The 18,864-nt window shown below is 48.3% G+C and overlaps 2 protein-coding genes across 8 annotated transcripts in view; both read right to left on the reverse strand.

Moving 5' to 3' along the window:
• The window catches only part of Poln (DNA polymerase nu), a 126,971-nt gene extending 112,510 nt beyond the window's left edge, over window positions 1–14,461 (reverse strand). For 5 of the 7 annotated variants that reach the window (XM_070021693.1, XM_070021691.1, XM_070021694.1 and 2 more), the window contains exon 1: window positions 12,565–12,830. The gene's annotated coding sequence lies outside the window, so the exon portion shown is untranslated. Of the gene's footprint in view, window positions 1–12,564; window positions 12,831–13,580; window positions 13,771–14,391 lie in introns of those variants that run through there. The other 2 variants (XM_070021689.1, XM_070021688.1) reach the window with 2 other exon arrangements.
• Window positions 4,016–12,558, reverse strand: Haus3 (HAUS augmin like complex subunit 3). The gene is made up of 4 exons (XM_070021696.1): window positions 11,138–12,558; window positions 9,455–9,894; window positions 6,264–6,492; window positions 4,016–4,330 (listed from the first exon to the last, which is right to left on the reverse strand). Exons 1-4 carry the CDS (start codon window positions 12,044–12,046, stop codon window positions 4,097–4,099), a joined length of 1,812 nt encoding a protein of 603 aa, XP_069877797.1. The 5' UTR covers window positions 12,047–12,558; the 3' UTR covers window positions 4,016–4,096.
• Window positions 14,462–18,864: the final 4,403 nt, after the last annotated feature.

Here is an 18,864-nt window from a genome sequence, read left to right on the forward strand (position 1 = left end):
TCATGAGAGAAGAAAAACATAAATGCTAGGCTGGGTATGTGATTTATTGTTAAGAGTGCTTGCCTAGCATGCATGAAGCCCTGGGTTCGATTCCTCAGCACCACATATACAGAAAAAGCTGCAAGTGGTGCTGTGGCTCAAGTGGAAGAGCACTAGCCTTGACCACAGAGAGGTTCAAGGACAGTGCCCAGGACCTGAGAAGCCCTAGACTGGCAAAAAAAAAAAAAAAAAAAAAGAAAAAAGAAAGAAAAAGAAAAAAATAAATGCTCTAGCTCAAGATAAAATGGGGGAGGGGTGGAGGGAATGTTACTTGAGCTGATAACTAAATCTTAAAATGTATTGCAAAAATGTTTTAACACACTAAAATTCCCTTAATAAAAACAAAAATTTGGGGCTGGGAATGTGCCTTAGTGGTAGAGTGCTTGCCTAGCATCCATGCAAGTCTGGATTCGATTCCTCAGTACCACATAAACAGAAAATGCCAGAAGTGTCTCTATGGCTCAAGTGGTAGAGCACTAACCTTGAGCACAGAAAGACTCAGGGACAGAGACCAGGCACTGAGTTCAAGCCCCAGGACTGGCAAAACTAAATTAATAATAAAAATTTAGCCATGTGCCAGTGGCTCACCCCTGTGGTCCTGCTCAGGAGGCTGAGATCTGAGGATCCTGCCCACCCCCGCAGGAAAGGCCATTGAGATTCTTATCTCCAGTTAGCCACCAGAAAAATGGAAGTGGCACTGTGGCTCAAAGTGGTAGAGTACTAGTCTTGGGCAAAAAAGCTCAGGAATAGCACCCAGGCCAAGTTCAAGCACCACAACCAACAAAAATAAAATAAATTTTAACAGATATAATAGCTGGTAAATTTTATTTATTGTTAGTACTGGGGCTTGAACTGTCCCTGAGCTTTCTGTACTCAAGCTAGTATTCTACCACTTGAGCTACAGCTCTATTTCTGGCTTTTCAGTGGTTAATTAGACAAGAGTCTCAGGGACTTTCCTATCCCAGCTGGCTTCAAACCACAATCCTGATTTCATCTTCATGAATAGCTAGCATCACAGGTTGAGCTACCAGTGCCTGCTAGTAAATGTTTTGTCCTTTACAAAAATTAACAGGAGGGGCTGGGAAGGTGGCTCAGTGGTAGAGCGCTTGCCTTGCATGCATTAGGCCCTGGGTTTGATTCCTCAGAACCACATAAGCAAAAAATGCCAGCAGTGGTGCTGTGGCTAAAGTGGTAGGGAGCTGGCCTTGAGCTGAATTGCTGAGGGACAATGCCCAGGCCCAGAGTTCAGGCCCCACAACTGACCAAAAAAAAAAAAAAAAAAGGATTGCCCATTTCCAACAATGATAGCTGAAAACGCTCATTCTCTACAACACACACAAGAAAATTCTGGAAGTTATTCCCTTAGAAACTCACTTGGGATTTAACACAGGCCAAATATAAACTCAGCTCTTAAGGAACATTTGATGTAGTAACTGACAGTCCACTTTGAACTTGCAATTTTTAACCATCAAAATGCTACATTAATATCTTATATTAAATACAACCTAATATTTAAGTATTCTTTCCTAAGGAATTAAAATATGCACAATAAGCCCTTTAACCACTTTTATGTAATTTCAAATTTCACATATCATTTATTATGTGTAGTTTACATAAAAAGTACAAGCACTGCTGAAATCTGTATTGCAAGAAACTTAGGGTTTCTCAGCCCCCAGAACTCAATCTCTTAAGTCGAAAGTTGCCATTCAAATTCTGACATTGTATGTTATAAACAGGCACTTTCAAAATCTCTTAAGTCAGCCAAGTGCCAGTGGCTCACACCTGTAATCCTAGCTACTCAGGAGGCTGAGATCTGAGGATCAGAGTTCAAAGCCAGCCCAGATAAGAATCAAATTAACCACCAGAAAACTGGAAGTAGCACTATGGCTCAAGTGGTAGAGCGCTAGCCTTGAGCTGAAGAGCTCAGGGACAGCACCCAGACCCAGAGTCCAAGACCCATGACTGACTAAATAAATAATCTTTTAAGTCTGCAGCAGGGAATTACATGAAAATACAATTGAGCAGCCAAATTTTACTTTAGTCCATATGAGGTGACTTGACTATTTCATAGACAAGGACCTCCCCTTAGCCATGGAAGATACATTCCAAACCCCAGAGGATGACTGAAATTGCACAATGTAGAGCATGTGATAGAAAACTGCCAGAGCTAGCCAGGTGACTAACAAGAGGGCAGAACACACCACAGAGATGCTCAATGAACAACTCCTGTCCAGAGCGGGTGGTTTCTGACTCCTTCACATGGCTCAGAACTACATACAACTAATAACAGTTGTTTCTAGAATTTTCCATTTAGTATTTTCAGACCACAGCAGACCAAAGTTGACTAAACTTTAGAAAGCAATGCCCAGGTAAGGGGAAACTTGTACTAATAAAGTCAATGATCTTAAAACGCTAACTCATTGTATTAAAGTCAATGAAAACTCAGATAAGGGAAAAACTACTTATTAAGAGTCATACCTTGGAAGTGGTGCTATGGCTCAAGTGGTAGAGTGCTAGCCTTGAGCTGAAGAACTAAGGAAGAATGCCCAGGCCCACAGTTCAAGCCCCATGACCGACCAAAAAAAAAAAAGTCACACCTGTAATCCTAACTACTCAAGAGGCCAAGACCTGAGAATCGAAGTTCAAAGCCAGTTGGCAGGAAAAGCTATGACTCTTATCTCCAATTCACCACCAAAAAGCCAGAAGTGGAACTGTTGTTCAAGTGGTAAGACACTAGCCTTGGGTAAAAAAAAAAAAAAATCTCAAGAGGCAGCACCCAGATTCTGAGTTCAAGAATCTGAGTTCAAGGATCCATTCCAGGACTGGCACACAAAAAAATGTATTTTTAAAAATGTTAACTCAGTTGGGCACCGTAATCCTAGCTACTCTGAAGGCTGAGATCTGAGGATCATGGTTCAAAGCCAGCTGGGGAAGGAAAGTCCGTGAAACTATCCCTAATAAACCACCAGAAAACTGGAAGTGGTGCTGTGGCTCAAGTGGATGAGCGCTCACCTTGAGCTGAAGAGCTAAGGGACATTGGCCAGGCTCAAAGTTCAAGCCCCAGGATTGACCAAAAAAAAAAAAGTTAACTCAAAGTCCTACAATTATTTTCAATACTCAATAGCAGAAAACTTCAGTGTATAAAGGATCTGATTGCATTAAAAACATTTTCAGAAGAGAATGATAAAGAGAAATTGATCAAGACACATTATATTCTGGACACATTTGACTTCTGGAATTGAAACCCCTTTGTACAACTACTTAATGTTTTAAAAATACATTCCTTGACTAATTATACTCTTGACTTCTGAAATTGAAACCCCTTTGTACAACTACTTAGTAATACTTTTAAAAAATACATTCCCTGACTAATTATACATTTGTATATACATATATTTGCACATATGTATTATGTTTTCTACCTATAAATGCAAATTTTCCAGAACTAAGTGCTACCAAGCAAACAAGACATAAAATAGCACGACAATCCTGTATGAGGGAAAATACAAACATAACAGATTGAGTATCCCTTATCTGAAATGCCTAAAACCAAATCAGACTTTAAATTTTAGAATATTTGTATAATGACACATCTTGGAGATGAAACCCAGGTCTACATCTGAAACTCATTGTCTCATATACACATTATACACTGAAGAATATAAGGACAATTGCATTCCATTTCTGACTTGTCACCTGGTTAGAATGGAATTTCCACTTGTGGAGGACATAAATGTGCACAAAGCTTCAGACTGTGGCTAGGCATGGTGATGTATGCCTGTAACTGCAGCTCATGGGAGGTGGGAAGCAGGATGATGTCAAATTCAAGGCCAGCCTGGGCTACAGAATAAGAACTTTCCTCAAGAAAAAACAAGAAACTTTTTCCTTGAGTAATATGGATTTTCAGATTAGGGATGCTCAACTTCTATGTACTTAAACCCACTAAATGAAAAAATACATTGACCTTGAATTTCAACTGAGTCATGTTTATTACATATATTTTCCTTCTAATACATAAAACACTAAAACAGCATATAAAGATTGTTTTCAATAATTTTCAATCTTGAAGACCAACAGCCTTAATCTTTGATTGGCTTTCTAAATTCTCCACAATATCTTTCAAATGGTCTCCATCTTTTAAAAAGTACACATATAATTCTCTTTCTATTTGATGCAATTTATTAGTTGCCAAAATTTTTCTTTTGGTCTTCACATCAGCAAAAACATCAGCAAGGAGATGATTGAGCTTATTCAATTGGGATTCAACTTGATAAAAGTGGTCCATTAATTCCTAAAAAAAGAAAAACGCTTTTAATCAAGAATTTTATTAACAGCAATTATAACTTAAAACATAATTTATAAAAGAATGATTTAGTAACTATGCACCATCTAAGAATTAAACTGCAATTAGAAATGAGATTATAGGAATCTAATCATTATATATTTCATTATCATGTTTCAAATATAATCATTATAAAATGAGCCCAGCAGCCAGGCACTGGTGGCTCATGCCTCTTATCATAGCTACTCAAGAGGCTGAAATCTGAAGATCATGGTTTGAAGCCAGCCCAGGCAGGAAAGTCCATGAGACTCTTATCTCCAATTAACCACCAGAAAACCAGAAGTGGTGCTGTGGCTCAAGTGGTAGAATGCTAGCCTTGAGTTGAAGAGCTGAGGGATAGCATCCAGGCCCAGAGTTCAAGCCCCACAACCAACTGGGGAAAAAAAAAAAAATCACTCAGGGGCCAGGAAGGTGGCTTAGTGGTAAAGTGCTTGTCTAGCATGCATGAAGCCCTGGGTTCGATTCCTCAGTACACATAAACAGAAAAAGCCAGAAGTGGAGCTGTGGCTCAAGTGGTAGAGTGCTAGCCTTGAGCAGAAGCAGCTCACAGACAGTGCCCAGGCTTTAAGTTCAAGCCCCACGACTGGGGGGGGGGGGGGGGGGGGGAATCACTTAGAATGTTAGGATGTATCCTTGCACATCCATCTAACTCTACCTAAAATGAAGATGCATTCTGTAATCAGGAACATCCTATGACTATAGCTATGTACATTTTTGTTGGTGGTGGTGGTCATGGGGCTTGATGCTGTCCCTCAGCTCTTCAGCTCAAATCAAGCGCTCCACCACTTGAGCCACAGCACCACTTCCGGCTTTTTTCTTTTTGCTTATGTGGTGCTGAGGAATCGAGCCCAGAGCCTCAGGCATGCAAGGCAAGTGCTCTACCACTGAGCCACCTCCCCAGCCCCATAGGTAATTTTAAATGTTTTCTCATCAACATTCCTGATGTACAGTGTAGCAAAATATAGTCAATTATGAATCAACAAATCAATTAGGGGCATTTTAAATTGAACATGAAGCTTTAAAAATATCGTAGCCATATTATTTGGCTTTAGTGTTCCTTTGTGTCAGTACAGAGCTTGAACTCAGGGGGATTACTCAATCAAGGACTTTGCTCATACCCAACACTACCATTTAAGCCACCTCTCCACTTTCAGTTTTTTGCTAGTTAACTGGAGGTAACAGTTGGACTGAATCTTCAATTATATTCAGACTGCTAAGTAGCTAAGATTATAGGCAAGGATGTATGCATGTGTTGTGTGTGTGTGTAAATGCACATGTGTGCACAGGCTGGTTGGTCCTGGTATGTGTCTAGATCAAGATCTATCTCAGCTTTCCATTGTTGTGGGTCTGACAGATGCATGTGAGCACATCCTGCTCCCTATTAAGGTTATGTGTCTTGGACTTTTCTGCCCGGGCTAGCCTGGAGCCACTATCCTTCTAATCTGTCTCCTAAGTAGCCACAACTCTGTCCAGTTAGGGTTGAGAGTGGTTTTGTGAGTGTTTCTGCCTTGGCTGGCCTCAAACTGACAATCCTCTATCAGTCTCTCCCAAGTATTTAGAATTATACCTTTGAGCCACCAGCAATCATGCATTTTTTTTCTGGTGGGTCGTGGGGCTTGAACTCTGGGCCTGGGCGCTGTCCCTCAGCTCTTCAGTTCAAGGCGAGCACTCTACCACTTGAGCTACAGAACCACTTCCGGTTTTTCTGGTGGTTTATTGGAGATAGGAGTCTCACGGTCTCTCCTGTCCGGGCTGGCTTTGAACCGCGATCCTCAGATCTCAGCCTCCTGAGTAGCTAGGATTCCAGGCGTGAGCCACCAGTGCCCGGCTCTCTTGCATTATTTTTTAAAACGTATTTTTAGCTACTATGAGTCATACCCACCTGATCACTAAGCAAAAGCTGATTTCCTCCTTGATATAAAGCATCACTAAGCATGTCCACATCATTATTAACTTTGGACAGAAAGAAAAAATGTTCTTGAGTAGATATTGCCAGTTGATCTTGCTCTAGAGAGACATCTTTTTTCAATTTCTCAGCCACTTCCTCCAGACTTCCATGAGTAATAAACAACTCTTTTTTCTTGTTGTCTCCCTCTAAAAGTTGATAAAGCCTAAAATATATAAAGAAAAATAGAGATAAATTCTCAGTAGTAGTTTCAAAATTACAACCCACTGTATTGAGGCATTTACAGGGATAACAACTAATAAACAGAAATGTATGTGCTTCTAAAACAAACAAAATTATTTCAACTTTATTATTTCTGTACAGAAATACCTAAATTTGGACTTGGTGGCACATTATTTATAATCCTAACACTCAAAGCTGAAGCAGAAAGTTTTGGGTTTTTTTGGGTCGGTCATGGGGCTTGAACTATCGGCCTGGGCGCTGTCCCTCAGCTTTTCAGCTCAAGGTGAGCGCTCTACCACTTGAGCTACAGTGCCACTTCCGTTTTTTTCTGGTGGTTTATTGAAAGAAGTCTTAAGGTCTTTCCTGCCTGGGCTGGCTTTGAACAGCAATCCTCAGAGCTCAGCCTCCTGAGTAGCTAGGATTACAGGCGTGAGCCACCAGCGCCTGGCTGAAGCAGAAAGATTTTGAGTTCGGGGGCTGGGAAGGTAGCTCAGCGGTAGAGTGCATGCCTTGCAAGCATGAGGCCCTGGGTTCGATTCCTCAGCACCACATTGTGGCTCCAGTGGTAGAGTGCTAGCCTTGAGCTGAAGAGCTGAGGGACAGCGCCCAGGCCCAGAGTTCAGGCCTCATGACCGGCAGAAAAAAAAAAAGATTTTGAGTTCAAGGCTTGCCTAGAAAACGTACTAAGTTTGAGGTCAATGAATGCTGTCATAAAAAAAAAAGTTAACAAGAAAAACGATGCCTAGTTTCTCCCTCTTCCAAGTTTTAGATATGAAATTAACCTATTTCAAAGTGTGATTTATTGATACTCCAGAGAAAATATTCTTCACAGAATACGTTTATGAGATGGTAGCAATAGTAATGCACTTGAAACCAAAGGCTGAGGTTCAAATCAAGTCTTGAAACTTAATTTCTATATTTAATATCTGCATATTTTATAAAATTCTGATTAGATTAGAGAAACACTAAAGATGTAAACAATATGTAAACATCAAAGAGCTACTTAATGGCTATATGATACCAAGCTTTTGCTACTCCAATCTTGTCAGTTTGGAGTTGCTAAGTTAAAATCTTGACGTCAGGGAGGCACGATGACTCATACTTATAATCCAGGCTACTTGGGAGGCTGAGATTAGGGGAGTTCAAGGCCAATTTGGGAAAAACTTAAGGGACCTCACCTAAACCAGTAAAAAGCTGGAGTTGGTAGTACACGTCCATCATCTCAAGAAAAGGATAAATGGGAGGAACATGGTGCAGGCTAGCCCAAACAAAAAGCAAGACTCTATATAAAAAATAATTTTAAAAGGCTAGGAGCATGGTTTAAATGGTAGAGCCCTCCCAAGCATGAAGCTTTGAGTTCACACTCCCCAAGATCCCCCTACCCCACTACACACACACACACATCTTAATGCACCACAAGACCATCCATATAGGGCTGGGAAGATGGCTCAGTAGTAGAGCGCTTGCCTTGCATTCATGAGGCCCTGGGTTCGAGTCCCTAGCACCACATAAGCAAAAAGAAAAAAATCCGCAAGTGGCGCTGTGGCTCAAGTGGTAGAGCGCCAACCTTGAGCTGAAGAGCTGAGGGACAGTGCCCAGGCCCAGAGTTCAGGCCCTACGACTGGACCCCCCCGCCCCCCAAAAAAAAGACCATCTATATACTTCAATCGTTAGTAGCAGAAAAATCCACCTGTCTATAAGGGAAATGAAAAAAAAATCTGAAGCAAAATATTCCATACAAATGTTACAAAAAGCATCTGCTCCTTCTTATTTTCCTAAGTTATAATAGACTTTTTTTTTGATCGGTTGCAGGGCTTGGAACTCTGGGTCTGGGCGCTGCTGTCCCTCAGTTCTTCAGCTCAAGGCTAGTGCTCTACCACATGAGCCACAGCACCACTTCCGGTTTTCTGGTGGTTAATTAGCAGTAAGAGTCTCACGACACTCCTGCCTGGGCTGGCTTTGAACCATGATCTTCAGATCTCAGCCTCCTGAGTAGCTAGGATTACAGGTGTGAGCCACCAACACTATAATAGACTACAATAGACTACTGAATGGCTCAAGTCCAACGCTGCCCACCATAATCCTGTGAAATGTAACTACACAATTCCACAAGGCATAGCTCATATACATCATGATGTTGATGGCACTCTCTGAAATGAGGCAGCCCTGAATTCCAGGTCCATCATTTTACTAGTAACAAAAATCTACAGTGGGGAATAAACTTTGTTGTATCTATTCATTCCTCCAATCCACTGGCTTCAGCTTAAAGTAGCTGCATTTACACTTAACATGAATGGGAAGGAAATACAAAATTTATTTATTTATTTTTTTTGGGGGTGCGGTCATGGGGCCTGAACTCTGGGCCTGGGCGCTGTCCCTCAGTCTTCAGCTCAAGGCTAGTGCTCTACCACTTGAGCCACAGCGCCACTTCCGGCTTTTTTTCTTTTTGCTTATATGGTGCTGGGGAATTGAACCCAGGGCCTCATGCATGCAAGGCAAGCACTCTACCACTGAGCCACCTTCCCAGCCCCAGAAATACAAAATATAAAAGGAAGCTGTGGCTCACACATATAATACTACTCAGGAGGCTGAGAGCTAAGGATTAAGGTTCAAAGCTAGACAGAAAAGTCCACCAGAGTCTCCAATTACCCAGCAAAAAGCTTCAAGTGGAGCTGTGGCTCAAGTGATAAAGAGAGTCAGTCAGCCTTGAGTGAAATAAACCAAGTGAGAGCCCAAGGCTCTCACTGAGTTCAAATACCATGACTGGTATACATGAATACACACACGAATACACACGTATACACACACAAGGGAAAAAAAAAACAGAAGAGAATAAAAAGACCAAAATTAGAGTGCAAATATTTTTTAAGCCCACACAACTTTAATTTGAACTAATATTTCACAAAAAAAGAAAAAAATTACTAAAGATGCAATAAACTACATACCGATGAGTAGAATAATCGTTGCTATTAATGGTATTCCTTGGATTTATTTGCCTAGAGACAGATGGATCTGTTAAAATTTGTAATCGCTGACAGAGCATCTTGTTTCTTTGACTAAGTTCTTGAACCAAGTTCTCAAGGTGTCGATATATGTCCCAATGCTTCCTCAATTCAATTTCATAAGATAGTTGTACAAGTTCAAATGATGCCTTTTGCTTTATTAACTGATTTAAAACTAACTCTTGTCTTTCTGTATAATAATCTTGTTTAGCAATCTGCAGGTCAAAATCTCCCTTTACAACTGGCATAGTCAATAACTGGGCATTCTCTTTTATCACAGCAGGCAAACGTTTATCTTTTATATGAGTAATTTGTTCTTCAAGTTTCAGAATCTCATTATTCAAGCTAGAAACTTTAGCATCCAAATTTTCTTTGTCAATGACCTACACAAAGAAAAACAATTACATTTCAAACTACAGGTTTAAACTAAGAATATTTTTAAATGATTTTTTTTATTACTTTAGGTGATCAGATAATATGCTCAATGAATAAAAACAAATTCCATATTAACATTAGCCAAAATTTTAGTTTAAAAAGAAAAAAGATAGACTAAGACAAGCGTAAAGCCAGCATAAACCTTAGGGCCTGGGCTGGGAAGGTGGCTCAGTGGTAGAGTGCTTGCTTTGCATGCATGAGGTCCTGGGTTCGATTCCTCAGCACCACATAAGCAGAAGGAAAAAAAAAAGCCAGAAGTGGCGCCATGACTCAAGTGGTAGAGTGCTAACCTTGAGCTGAAGAGCTGAGGGACAGCACCCAGGCCCAGAGTTCAGGCCCCACGACCAGAGCCTCCCCCCCAAAAAAAAACCCTTAAGAGCCATATACATAGACATAGACAGAGTAATGGGTGCCAAAGATCTTGTCGCATTTGATTAGCTAAATCATAGCACAAGCACCTTACTCACTGACAGCAAATGAATGCTTTCTAAGTTTTTCTTAAAAATTATTCTCAAGGCTAGAAGTATAGCTCAAGTTGTAGAGTGCCTGCCTAGCAAGCACAAGCTTTTCCAACCCCAGTATCATTAAACAAAAAAATTGTCAATTTAAATAATATTTTTTAAAAAGTTGGTATTCTTCTAGCTTACTGGTTGATTTTAGTACACAGAATTACACCAAAAGTTTTGTGTCCATTATAACTAACTTGGTACACATAGTAAGATTATAACTAACGTAATACAGATAATAGTATTTAGAAATTACATTTTTACTTAACACATCCATACACTGTAAACAAAGCAGAGGTCCCTGAACTTAGATGTTTGGCTTCGTTAACATCATGTTCTCTAAGTCAGAGTAAACAGGCAGAATATTCACAATCAAGTAATTTGTCTCTTTACCATATGAAAAGCAAATTCCAGTTTAGTCTATATCTAAATACAACTTTTAAATTCAGAATGTAAATTAAAATGTTCTCATTTAAAATAAACTACAGAATGTAATTAGAATTATAATCACTATGCTCGTCATTACTGAGGACCTATTGGCTATAACTAATACATATCGTACATAAGTACTAAACTAAAAAATAAAAATTGTAATCCGAACCACCTTTCTAAAGTATTTTAGTAGAAATACTAAATCCTACATTCCCACCACAATTAGCATATATATTTTCATTCACTTGTTTACCTTGCTGGTTAGGCTGTGAAGATTCTCCTCTGCCCATTTTATACTTGACTTCATGCTCCAATTACTTGTTTTCAAGTGAATTAACTGATGTTGAGCACAGATGTATGCTAGCTGCAGCCTAGCCATCTCTAGTTGTCTCTCCTCCAGGATTTCTTGATTATCACAAATAGACGGTGTTTGTATATCTAAAAGTTGAAATTTTTCTTCATTTGAACTTTCAACTACTTCACGTATACCTTGAAAGAAGTGCTTTTTGGAGTATGAAGTTAACGCTGTTGTGCTTTTCTCTTCTTGGCTTAGATATTTCTCCAAGGAAAATTGGGATAAAAACACCATTGGATTTGTCCCTTGACCTAAATCTGAATGTCTGAGGAATATCATCAATTTATTAATTCCATCAACAAGAGACTTAAGTTCATTACTGAGTTTAACATTCCTAACATTTAGAATTCCTTGACTTTGCTTCAGTTTTTTACTGGCTTCTTCTTGTTTAGCATTTAATCTCAGAGATGTGTGGCTATTTACTGAAGTCATCAACTGGCACTTATTACGGCGCTGAATCTTTAGTTTCTTTAATTTCTGCAAAGTTTGAACTTCATCCTCTAATTTCTCTAGTTCTTTATCATCCAGTCTAGATGTCTTCAAATCAAAAGTTATACAAGTTTTAAGAACTTCTTCCAATGCTGACCCTTCTAGGATGGGCTTGCCTGATTTTTGAAGAATGGTAAAAGCTTCCAATTCTTTCTCAGACAACACGTTCTGTTCATTCACATTCCCACAAAACCATCTCAAAAATGATTCATCTTCCACATTCTCAAACAGCCAGTCAAAATCTTCTCCATTAAGAATATCAGCTTTGGGATAACCAATTTTTCTTAATGTTTCTACAAACTCATTTCCACAACTCATGGTTTAACTACCTCGGTTTCTTGTACCCGATACTGGTTTAAGGTACTGACTTTTAGAAAATAAATCCAAACATAAACATAGCTAATGTTTATACTAAGTCCACAGAGAAAGAGAAAACTGATTTAAGAATCTTATGATTCCTCCTGGGGGGGGGGGGAAGGAAGAAAATAAACATTAGACCACAAAGCAAAAGTATTTTTTAAAGATACAGATAAATGACACATGGTATTAGGGAGCAGTAGCTGCGTTGCCTGGTGACAATAAAGCAAGACGTCTGTTTCAGGTATTTCTTAGGAAATTACAACAGTAATGAAAATTAACAATAACACCCCTTTGCCAAAGATAAAATTGCTTAAGAATACACGCTGCATTTTATAGAAAACATGGTTATTATTAACTCAAAGTAAACGGATAGAACAAACCCAAGCAGCCTTTCTCCTGGCTTTCCAAGCAAGAAAACGGAAATTTCCTTTCTCTGAGGAAGACCCAGCAGAGTCCCGGCCTCCGTTGGCACTCACCGAGCTGTCAGGGCTCCATCTGAGACTCCCAAGTCAGCACCCGGTAAGAACGAGCCAGCACCTGTGATTTTCAAGAAGCCCAGCGCCGGGGTCGGGGCCGGGGCCGCAGGCCCGGGCTCACCACGCCCTTCCGGGCTGGCTTCGGTTCGATCCGTCGAGACACTAGTGCGCGCAACAAAACACGGAACCGCTGAGCCCCGAGCCGGGCCCTGCAGGGTCCACCCCGCAGCCCGAGAGCCGCTCCGCGGAGCCCGCCCCGCCCGGCGCCCCGCCGATGCGCGCCCGCCCCGCTCCGCTGCCGCTCCCCGAACGCCCCCCGCCCCCCCCGCCCTCGGAGGTCCAGGCCGCGGAGCCCGCCCCGCCCCGCCCCGCCCCGCCCCGCCCGGCGCCCCCCGAACGCCCCCCGCCCCCCGCCCCGCCCCGCCCGGCGCCCCGCCGATGCGCGCCCGCCCCGCTCCGCTGCCGCTCCCCGAACGCCCCCCGCCCCCCCCCGCCCTCGGAGGTCCAGGCCGCGGAGCCCGCCCCGCCCCGCCCCGCCGCCGCTGCTCCCCGAACGCCCCCCGCCCGCCCCCCGCCCTCAGAGGCCCAGGCCGCGGAGCCCGCCCCGCCCCGCCCCGCCCGGCGCCCCCCGAACGCCCCCCGCCCCCCGCCCTCAGAGGTCCAGGCCGCGGAGCCCGCCCCGCCCCGCCCCGCCCGGCGCCCCGCCGATGCGCGCCCGAACGCCCCCCGCCCCCCCCCCCGCCCTCAGAGGTCCAGGCCGCGGAGCCCGCCCCGCCCCGCCCCGCCCGGCGCCCCCCGAACGCCCCCCGCCCCCCCCCCCGCCCTCAGAGGCCCAGGCCGCGGAGCCCGCCCCGCCCCACGGCGCCCCGGCTCGCAGCCGCCCTCCTCGAACGCCCTCATCCCGTCCCTCCCCCTCAGCGCTATTCGCATTCCGGAGAGCAGCATCCGGAGGGCGCAGAGAGAAGGTCGCGGCCACCCCCACAGCTGTGCGGCTCCACAGCCCCGAAGCGTCTCACCTCAGGGCGCTCTCGCTCGCGTCCTCACAGATCCCGCCAGAAGCGCGCCTCGCGGGGCCTGTCGGGAACGCAGCGACTGGCGCATGCGTAATGGAAGAGCCACGGCGTCGGGGCGGGACTACGCAATCCGGGTGGCGGGGGAGGGGAGGAGGGGCCTGGCTTGAGGACTCAGCCGCGCGTCCCCACCGTCCCCACCGATGTTCAGTGATTGGCTTTCTGGCGTGAGACCCCGCCCTGGACTCCGCCCTGAGCCACCGCCCGGTAGGGGAGTGATGATTGGCTCGCTCTCTCGAAGTCCCGCCCTCGCTCCGGTCTCGGGGCCCAGCGCTGGCTTCCCGCCGAGTCGCCTTGGGCGCTGCGCGGTGCCTCCGCGTTCCGGGCCGCGAACGTGCGGTTCTGCCCTCCGTGCCCGCTTCCGCTCCCGCTCCCATTTCTGGAGTACCGAGGCCCGAGAGCTCGGCCGACCCCACTCTGTCCTCCTCTGGGACTCTGGTGGTGCCGGGAACGAGGCAGCGCACCGACGACCCCAGGTCCGGCGGCCCGTCACGCGCGGCCCGTCACGCGCGGCCCCTCACGGCGCGGCCCGTCACGGCGCGGCCCCTCACGGCGCGGCCCGTCACGCGCGGCCCCTCACGGCGCGGCCCGTCACGCGCGGCCCGTCACGGCGCGGCCCCTCACGGCGCGGCCCGTCACGGCGCGGCCCCTCACGGCGCGGCCCCTCACGCGCGGCCCCTCACGGCGCGGCCCGTCACGCGCGGCCCGTCACGGCGCGGCCCCTCACGGCGCGGCCCCTCACGGCGCGGCCCCTCACGCGCGGCCCCTCACGGCGCGGGCTCGGTGGAAGGGTTGTCGAGTGCTCGAACCTTCCGCGGGGGAAGGAGGGAGCGGGGAGGACCAGCCAGGAGGAGTGTGTGGATGTTTACAGACTTGGAGGGGAGCTCAGAGGCAGTTGAGGGCGTGGATGAGGCCGCCTGGGGGGGTCCTCCCCAGCCGGGGCTTTGCGGGGGGGGGAGGAGTCCCGGGCTTGGCGGGGGGGGGGGCGGGGAAGGAGTCCCGGGCTTGGCGGGGGGGGGGAGGAGTCCCGGGCTTGGCGGGGGGGGGGGGGGCGGGGAAGGAGTCCCGGGCTTGGCGGGGGGGGGGGGGGAGGAGTCCCGGGCTTGGCGGGGGGGGGGAGGAGGAGGAGGAGTCCGGGGCTGGGCGGGGGGGGGGCGGGGAAGGAGGAGGAGGAGTCCGGGGCTTGGCGGGGGGAAGGAGTCTCGGAGTCCGGGGCTTGGGGGGGGGCGGGGGGAAGGAGTCCCGGGCTTGCCGGGGGGGGGGGGGGGGGGGAGAAGGAGGAGGAGTCCGGGGCTTGGCAGGAGGAAGGAGTCCGGGGCTTGGCGGGGGAGGGGGGGGCGCGGGGGGAAGGAGTCTCGGGCTTGGCGGGGGGGGGGGGAGGAGGGGGAGGAGGAGGAGTCCTGGGCTTGGCGGGGGGGGCGGGGGGAAGGAGTCCCGGGCTTGCCGGGGGGGGGGGGGGGGAGAAGGAGGAGGAGTCCGGGGCTTGGCAGGAGGAAGGAGTCCGGGGCTTGGCGGGGGAGGGGGGGGCGCGGGGGGAAGGAGTCTCGGGCTTGGCGGGGGGGGGGGGGGGGGAGAAGGAGGAGGAGTCCGGGGCTTGGCAGGAGGAAGGAGTCCGGGGCTTGGCGGGGGAGGGGGGGGCGCGGGGGGAAGGAGTCTCGGGCTTGGCGGGGGGGGGGGGGGGAGGAGTCCCGGGCTTGGCGGGGGGGGGGAGGAGGGGGAGGAGGAGGAGTCCTGGGCTTGGCGGGGGGAAGGAGTCTCGGAGTCCCGGGCTTGGGGGGGGCGGGGGGAAGGAGTCCCGGGCTTGGCGGGGGAGGGGGGGCAGTGGGGGGGAGAAGGAGGAGTCTTCCCCAGCTCGGGGGGGGGGGGGGGGCCAGGCCCACCGAGGCTTCCTGGACATCACTGGCGGTTCTGGCTTCCCGGCCCACAGACTGTCCCACCGACTTCTGAGCTGACCACAGTTACCCACAGTTACCCTCGCTGAGACTAGACCTGAGGATCACGGTTTGAAGCCAGCCAGGCCAGTAAAGTCCCCAGAGACTCTTACCTCCTGTCATTCACTCCAAAAGACCTCAGGAACTGCGCCCAGGCCCTGAGTTAAAGCCCCCCATAAAACTATAAAGTAAAAGTTAAAAGTGTTAGCGCCACAAGTACAAATTATAAACATACAGGGTCTTCTTGATGTTGTATTTGGAATTTTATCTCAAACTTGTTTCTAAGGCAAGCTTTCTTCCAATCAAAATCAGTTGGAGCTTCAGTGTAGTCAAAAGATAAGGACCTGTAATCCTAGCTACTCAGGAGGCAGAGGTCTGAGTATCTTGTTTGAAGCCAGCCCAAGCAGGATAATCCATGAGACTCTTACCTCTAATTAAACGCATGCACCGTGTGCACGCGCGCACACCGAAAAAGACTAGAAGTGGAGCTGTGGCTCAAGTAGTAGAGCTATGCTAGCCTTGAGCACAAAAGCTCAGGGACAGCGCTGAGCTCAAGCCCCAGAACTACACACACACACAGATAAAGGGGACACAGGAACGAATGCACACAGAGCAAAAATATATAAAAAATATATAAAAATATAATGAACCAACTAGCCTTCAACATAGGTTTGTGGGAATGAGTGCTATTACTATTTGCTTTTTTTTCCTTCCTAGATGTTTTCCTCCCACTAATATTAAAAAGTATCTTAGGTTTTGGATGATGACTTTTCAGACTATTTTTATACTCTTTGCATCAGTTTGTGATGCTGAAGATTGTTTTTAGATACCATTTGAAATTTCATTATTATTATTATTGTGAGGTAGAGAGGTTAGATGACATTTTAATAGAGGTGCTGGGAGCATTCTCCAAGCAGTAGGGAATAGAGTGTTTTTAAGCGGAGTATGACACACTCAGATGTGTGTTAAGAGACTTGACTCTGCAGCTACAAAAGCAACAAAGGTGGAGGAGTAAGCCGGAACAAAGCAACCCAGGAGTTCGATAGGGCAGAAGGAGCTGCAGGAGCTGGCAGGACCAGGGTGTGACCAGCCAGAGAGATGTGACCTGGGAGGCTACCAGCTCCTGATCAGATCGGGGTTCAGTGCCCCAGTGACACAGTGCTCTTAACCTGTGTCCTCCCGGCACTGGACGCCCTCAGGTTCATGCCGATGTCAGTCTGGTGCTGAGCTGAACCGAAACCTTCACCAGCATTGGCTCTGGTGGCAGCTGCTCCTCCTCCACCTGAACTGGGATGAGGGGGAAAGGGAGGGCCAGCTCCTGGGATGCCTTTCATTGCTCTGTCCGTTGTGAGGCCTGCCTGGGCAGAGTCCACCCCTCCCATCCCTCCTGCCCTGGCCTAGGAGCCTACACTACTCCACTTGGAGTCTGCATGGACGCCAGACTGTGAAGCAGCCTTGTCCATGCTCCATGGACATCCCAGGTGGACAGGGGAAGCCTGGGGAGCTGAGGCAGGGTCTGCTGGAGCTCTTCTTTTTCTTTGAGACAGGAGAAGAAATCAGACTTTCTTGAGACCTCAGGGTTGGAGGAGGGAGGAGAAAGACTGTTTATCATCATATTGGCAAGTGATGTCATGTGACAAAGTTAACTGTCCTCAAACTCAGAAGAGCGAGCTTGGGGGTGTGGTGTGTGTGTGTTGGGGGGTGGGGAGGGTCCTTGGAGTTGGAAGGAGCAGGCCCAGAGGACTGGCAGAGCTCGGCAGCCAAAGGAGAGAAGTGTCTGATACTTGGCCTCAGACAAACTGAGGGGGTGAGGCAGCGCGGAAGTGAGGTGCTGCTGAGAGCCACTGCAGCCCCACCCTGAGGAACGGCATAGCCCACTTCCATGCTGGTAACCTGGGGTTGGTGTGCAGCTCCTCTGGCTAGAGATCGGGTTAGGAAGCAGGAGCCATGTGGAATGGCCTGCCAGCAATTAGCTCAGATTAGCCTAGCCCCAATATTGTGGCTGTAATCTCAGCAAAAATGTGAGGGGAAGGGACATGGGGAGGCCGGGCCTCCGGGCGGGCTGGGCCTGAGCCTGGTCAGACAGCTTACAGGAGGTGCGCTGAGGGCAGGGTTGGGGTGAAGGACATGATAAGGCCGATGTTGTGGCTCAATGCCAAGGTCACGGGACTCAGAGGAGGATAGCAGGGAGAGCAGCAGGGCCAGCGCCGGGCGCCCCAGCTGCCCAGAGTGGGTGAGGGCTGGCCGTGGGCGGTACCACTCGAGGGTGCTGGCTGTGGCTTAGCAAACAGGAACATGACAGACCTGCCCAGGGGGGATGCGGGAATCCCGAGGGTTGGGAGGGGCAGGTCTCCATCCATCCCCCTCTGGCCAGGTGGTGGGGGAGGAGTACCTTCTGTGAGCCTTAGTTTCTCAAACTGTAGAGGACGCCCGCACAACGACTCGGGTGTTGCTTGTGGCTCGCATGGACTTGTGCCCACCACTTCCAGCTGTGAGCGGTAGTGACAGATTGTGAAGCATTATGTTTGGAACTTAAATGTCTGACATTTACAGCAACACCAACTCAGGCCTCAATTGTGTTCCCAGCAGAATTCCCTCCCTTTGAGAGTGCCCCCCTCAACAGCCCTAGGGCCCCCCAGGTGGAATCATCCTGGCCCAGAATGACACCACCTGTTGGAAATGGGGAGCACCCCCTCTCACAGTCCCCCCAAAACCTGCCAGCAGGTCCCATCTCTAGCAGCTCTGTCATGGGCCCAGCCTGGGGCTTCTTCCCCCACCCCCCACCCCCTCTGTAGTGCTCAAGGTGGCGCATCCCCACAGGGCAGGCTCAGACAGCAAGCCCTCCCCACCCCACGCACTCTCAAAACCTCACAGCTGCTCCCCCAAGACAGCCGGACGGAGGCAGGCTCTGCTGGCAGGTCCTGAGGTGGGCAGCAGACAATGCCCAGCTTATTCTAGGGATGCTGGGGAATGGAGAGCCACAGCATAGAACCCTGGAAGGGGCAAGCCAGCCAAGCCCAGGGCTAGGCAGCACCCAAACCAGTAATAGCAACACCTGTGGGCACAGAGGCATGGAGAGGAGTCTGCCTCAACTCCCTCCTGCGCTCAACCCCAGGGGTGACAGTGGGCTCCACGACTGGTTGGGACACAGGGCTTCCTGACCCATCAGAAGCAGAGCCCGGACAGGGTGGCGTGGGTCAGTTACATGGGCTGGGATGACGGGATGCGCTCAGGTCCTCTAGCCGAGGCTGAGGGGAAGGGTGCAAAGCAGGATGATGGAAAGAACTGGAAGCCAGAGG

The sequence above is a fragment of the Dipodomys merriami genome, unplaced genomic scaffold (genome assembly GCF_024711535.1).
Source record: "Dipodomys merriami isolate MVZ:Mamm:240054 unplaced genomic scaffold, mDipMer1.0.p SCAF_143, whole genome shotgun sequence".
NCBI lineage: Eukaryota > Metazoa > Chordata > Mammalia > Rodentia > Heteromyidae > Dipodomys > Dipodomys merriami.